The 6,000-nt window shown below is 38.1% G+C and overlaps 1 protein-coding gene across 1 annotated transcript in view; it reads left to right on the plus strand.

Annotated features, from left to right (window-relative positions):
• Window positions 1-5,595, plus strand: part of lrrc1 (leucine rich repeat containing 1) — a 90,618-nt gene extending 85,023 nt beyond the window's left edge. Inside the window, exons 11-12 of the mRNA XM_034184374.1 lie at window positions 510-652; window positions 4,174-5,595. Coding sequence (XP_034040265.1) covers window positions 510-652; window positions 4,174-4,332 — 302 coding nt within the window. The 3' untranslated portion in view covers window positions 4,333-5,595. The remainder of the gene's footprint in view (window positions 1-509; window positions 653-4,173) is intronic.
• Window positions 5,596-6,000: the final 405 nt, after the last annotated feature.

The raw sequence follows: 6,000 nt of genomic DNA on the forward strand, positions 1-6,000 counted from the left end.
CACTCTTAAGAGTGGAGTTGAAGCTCCATCGCCGCCTGATACTGTTTTTTTGTTGTTTTCTTCACACTGTTGCACTTATATCTGTTGTATATTTCTGATTTACTGCTGTGCTTGCTGTCATTTTGAGTCTTCACAAAGAAATGAAACATGTTTTAGTTACATGGTTGTGAAAGAGAATCAGATACGAGGCCGGCAGAGGTCAGATGAGTGGGGTTGGGGGCGGGGAAGATTGTGTTGCTGTAAGCCTGTGACTTAGCTGGGATTTGAAACTGTGATCTGGCAGTTTCAGCCTCTTATGAACACAGAGTTATGTGACAGCTTTCATTTCTTGTGTTGACACATTACGTAAAAGTAATCAGAACACCCATATTGACATTTATCAGCCAATGTATTCACCCAATGTGTTCTCATTTCTGCATTTATGTTGTAACTCTGTTTAATATGGATTTTAATGTATTCACAGTTCCTAATTCAACAAATGTATATTCGTGGTTCAAAAACTCCAACAGGTTCTGATAATCTCACACGTTTTGGAGCTCTGGAGAGTCTTGTTAATGATGTGCCAGCAGACACGTGGGAAGACAAAGCCACAAACCGGGTCAGTGCCATTCACTTCCTGGATGAGGATGATGAGAATGAGGATGATGAAAAGGTAAGACTAGTAGGCCTAGTTACCACTTGAATTTGAAGGCGTAACATTCGTCAGGTACATATGTATTTGGAGAGTGACACAATTTTTGGAATGTTGCTTCTGTACAAGTTGAACTGAAACAATGAAGATGTGCTCTAGTAGAATTATCAACAAAATTGATACTCAGACATTAACCAATACTAAAAAGTACTATCTAATTAGATATTCATATGCAACAATATCAATACCAACAGGCTGTCTTTGCCTTCTTTGATAATAAAAACGAAAGCTAGCAAGAAAAAAAAGCAGTGATAGGTCATGTTTAAGTGTTGTTTGGTGTCAAAGCTCTGACTTCTAAGTCAGAAGCGGATGAAGATCCAGTGTTTTGTAGCACCTCAGAGTCAGAGATCAGCCAGCTGTGACACAATGTAACCATTGGTCATAAAAAGTAAAGTTGGCCAAAGAGTGGTGATGGATATGACAAGATTGTGTCATTTGGTGTCGTAACCGTAACGTCCACATCCAACAGCTTTATACTATTGCTGCAATCCCAACTTGGAAACTTGGGGAAAGTGATGCACTCAGAAAAAAAATATGGATGTGCTCAGTAACACATTTGAGCTTAGAAGTCTTTACAAGGAACACATAAATACACCCCCCCAGTACTTCAGATAACCTGAAAATATTGCCTTTTTTTTGCACTGCCTATGTAAAATATACTACAAAATGATGTTATTTTTGGTGTTGTTCTCATCTTTATATAAAAAAGCCTCTTAATTTTTCTCTCTCCCATTCTTTGGTATACAAAATGGTATTGAGTATCATGTATTTGTATTGAGTTTGTAATTCTAGTACTGTGACTATCCTTGCTTGTACTGTAGACTTTCAACTTTGAGGGGTGTGACAAAACCATTTAGGAATTAAAACTATTGTTATACATATTTATTTTTATTCATATTTAGGGCCCATACGTAATTGAACAAATTAAATATAAACGTTATTGATAGTAAAAGGTCATCACTGTTAAAGGCAGTTTTCTTTGAACAACTCAGTACACAAATACATGACCTTTTTCAAGTCACTGAATATGTCTTGGGCTTCAGTTATGTCACTTATTAAGACATGCAAACAGCATGGTGCTGTATGATAAATCTCTCAAAATGAGTAACTGTACAAGGGGTAGATTAGTGAGGAAACATACCCACGACTCTGAAGGAGTTCCAGGCTTCTGCGGCTGTGATCAGAGAACCTGCATTGTGCAACACTTGTGTGTTGTATCATGGAGTGGAGAAGGATTTTCTTAAAAAAAAAAAATTATGTGAAACTTTTGATGCAGTTAGACAGAAGAAGGCACATGGGAGAACTGAGCCTATAATTGATTTGTCTTGTTTGAAAATCCATCTTGCAGTCTACAGCGAGGTGTGCCATACAGTGTCATACTGTTTGTATTTCTTAATGGTTGATGTAAATCTCCAAGATGTACTGAGGTTTGGAAATGTTTGTGTCCATTCCCTGTTTTGTCTTAAAAAAAAAAAAAGACATCTGGCTGTCAAAGTGATTTGTATGAACAATAATCCTTATATTTATTTTGTCATATCACACATGCGCTCTACAAATGGAGAGACTGTGTATAAAAATGTCTGTACTTGGTTAATGGAGTACAGTAAAGCCCGCATATAATGGATTCAGATGCACCAGTGAATTTTGTCCATTAAAATCTGTATTATGTATAAAGTGGACTAAATCAGCTATATGCATAAAATGAATAAAAGCCATTATATGTATGTAACGGATTAGTTACAGTCACGAGGCACTGAACGATCTACACGGAATCCCGAATACCAATTAGGCTTACATATTTCCTTGATTAAAAGCCTTGAATAGGGACCTGTCTCATTTATTGGCTGGGTCAAAACTTTGTCTGATAAAAATAAACGCCTGCCCCAAATAAGTGCTGGATTATGTGCATTACAAGGATTACATTTGGTCGAGTCACTCTTTTTTTTCTAAGTCCACTGCTGAGTGGTACCTTAAAATCCTAAAGCCTGATTTATGCTTCTACAACTCTGTAACTATACAATAACTTTGACGTGTGCGTGACCCTTTTAAAGTTCTCTGTCGTGTTGGCGGGAGTCTTAATGCAATTTACCACAGGAACAGTGACTTTTTCTAGATCAGTTTGTCCCTCAACGAGCTCCACTTCTTTATGCAATCATCAACTTCTAAACCAATGGTACAGTACACGCAATTTCTCTCCATGAATTTAAGGGTCATTTGAGGGCCTTTGTAGTTTTTGAACTCTGTGTTATAAAGTTGGTCATATTTGCGGACGTTTCTGCCAAACGTATCCATGATCGAAATGTAATCGTGTGCACACTGCAAAAACTTTCAAATATGACAGGAGAGGAAGGAGTGAAACTGGAGAAGTAACCAAGCACTTGCGGTCTGTCGTTTTGACCAGGCTGCGGAGAGGGTTCACAGCCATGCAAACGGCTCTGATCTAAAGCGGTTGTATATAGATATATGTGAAACTTAACACCATATTACAGTGCAGGCAGCAAGCAGCATTTTGTTAATAATTGCTGGCCTTGAATAAAGGTGTGCCTCATTTAGGCACCGGTGTCACAGACCAAACAGTCCCTCCCTAAAAATTGGTCCACCCTGCCTTCACTGCACGTGTCATTTGGGACCACAGCAGCTTGTCTGAGTCTGACTCTCTACACCCAAAGTGATCAAAGGGAATAATATGATTATTAACCATCAGATGACAAAGTAAAACCTCTTAAATCATTCTGAAGTCAGTTTTAAGCAGAAACGAGGCGATAATCAGTGAGTCGCTACTGATGCTTTGAAATGAGTGAATGCAGCAGCTAGCAGCTCGTCTGGCTGCAATGCTCTGATCGCTTCCTCCGTCTTTTATTATGAAATAATGCTGAATTTATGTGGAAATGATTGTTGTACAAAAGCTTCAGATATGTGTCGTTGAGATAGATGATTACTGGGAGTGCAGTTTTAAGCAGAAACGAGGTGATAATCGGTGAACCCCGGCTGATGCACAGAAACGACACATGCGCAGTGAAGGCACGACGGACCAATTTTTAGGGGGACCATTCGGTCGGCAACACTGGGTCTTAGCACAGTTTGAAAAAATAAACGCCAGGGCTTTTAATCAAGGAAATACGGTACCCACTTTCCTCGAATCGCCTAGTGTTAGAGCTGAACTTCATTTCGTACCTCTGTTGCGACTGGGCACGGCCAGACTGCTCTGTCCAATACATGTGAGGGGATTTTAATGGAAGTGCATTGTGAAGTGATGGGTCATTTTGTCCGATGTGATCGAAAATCTGTTACCCAAAATTAGTGTAAACTGAAAGTTTACACTATAAGCCTCTCTTGGTGGTTTCATTTCAGCTCCATTGTCATGTGTACAGAGGCAAATACTGTCCATATACTAGAAAAAAGCACCAGATAAATCTCACACATGCAGTAGATTTTACCCTTCAAGTGCCCTCTGTGCATGTAACTTTGTCCCCTTGTTGCAGGGAACACTGCTTCGACGGGCAACACCTCACCCTGGTGAGCTGAAAACTATGAAGAAAGCAGCTGAGAACCTCCGTAATGACATGAATGCCGCCAAAGGCCTGGACTCCAACAAAAATGAGGTCAATAATGCTGCAGACGGAATGACCACATCTGTGTGACCTTTACCTCAGCAATGGTTTTTACCTCCTGTGTCTCGCCGTGTCATCCTGCACAGCCCCACAGTCCCTACCTTTATTTTTTGTTGTTCTTGTGGCTACAAACCCTGGTTTTGCCTCTTCCTCCTCTGATTAAATCCCGGGATGCCTGTAACCGTACTCCATTTTTAGTCTTGTGTAAACTTTGTTTTGCTTCGTCTCCCAGGGCCACCGTGCCTTTTTAAATGATGCCTGCAGAATTAATATGCAGACATCCTCTTTTTAATAGATATTTTAAAGATTTATTACTTTTTTAAATCTCTTCTTAAAATATGTGTACACATTAGGTAGTTGCACTATTATACGTCTATAATGTGGTAACATTTTGTTAAATGTGTTATATATTTGTTTTATATTTTTAAAACACTGGGTGAATATTTTTTACATTTGGGGCAAATATAACACCAGCTTTTGGACCTACTGATTAAGGATTATTGTATAGTCATTTGTGAATATTGATACTTTTATACCTTTTGGCAGCTCAGATGTAAATAAAAATGTACAGCAAATTTTTTAATCAGCAGATTTAGACTTTTTTTTTCTGTTTTTCAGTGTGGTACTTTTCTCTTCAGATTCAAGCATTGAACAAACACTAATGTCTTATTAAAACCACTTAATTGAGTGGGTAGACAGCCTTGAATCTTTTATCTGTTCGTTTGTAAAATGTCCTGCTGTAAGTTGGCTCCATACGTAGATTTGTCAGCTCAGTTATGTTTGGTTGTAAGTTCTGCACAACATAAACTTTAACTTTTTCTCATTTGACATATATTAATTGTGCAGAAGCTACAAAGCTGTCTTATTTATATGTGCTGTGCTTGACTGCTTTTCAAATAGTAATCTGTTTCAAATGCTCTAAACAGCTGGATTTAACAACTCCCTTTAATAATCAATACTTTATAGGATAATCAAGGTTTTTTAAGAAAAAGATCATACCACATATCCCATCATTTTTTCCCAAATGCATTTGTAAATGTTATACTTTATGCACTTCTTATCATGTCTCAGAGCTTTTTCTTTTATATGGTACAGTATACAAATTTTTTTCCTTTTTAGTTTTTATTACATTTTGTGAGCCATTGAAAGTGGCTCACATGGTTTGTGTTTAAGATTTTCTGGTCAAACTGCTACAAACAGATCTCACTTTGGGTGTGGACACTGGGCCTCTGAATGACTTAACCACTGATCAAATAAAATGGGTGCAACACTAAACAATGTTTATTCCTTTAATTTGATCTATTTTAAGGTCTTTGATAGGGCTATAACTTTGGAGAATATAACTCCTGCTGTCTTTATGACTTAATACACAGGATTTTACACGGGAAGTTCTTATTGAGCTTCAGCCATGAAACAAGTTTTTCTTAATATTCTGTGGTACAAAAAGGATTTAATAAGTAACTATCAGTAAAACTGGTGTATTTAGAGTTGAGACCCCCCCTCCCTTCGAAAAAAAAAAAAAAACCTCACTTCTGGAGCCCTCTTGTTTTTGTTTTGTCGAGCATTGCATGATATTTTTGTAACACTCCACCAGCATGTGTCGTGTGACTTGGTTTGTCCTGCACAGGCTGCACGTTGTATTGACGCTGGCATGATTTCATCATGTTGCAGAATGAATGCAGATACTGTTTTTCATAA

The sequence above is a fragment of the Thalassophryne amazonica genome, chromosome 13 (assembly GCF_902500255.1).
Source record: "Thalassophryne amazonica chromosome 13, fThaAma1.1, whole genome shotgun sequence".
NCBI classification, from domain to species: Eukaryota; Metazoa; Chordata; class Actinopteri; order Batrachoidiformes; family Batrachoididae; genus Thalassophryne; species Thalassophryne amazonica.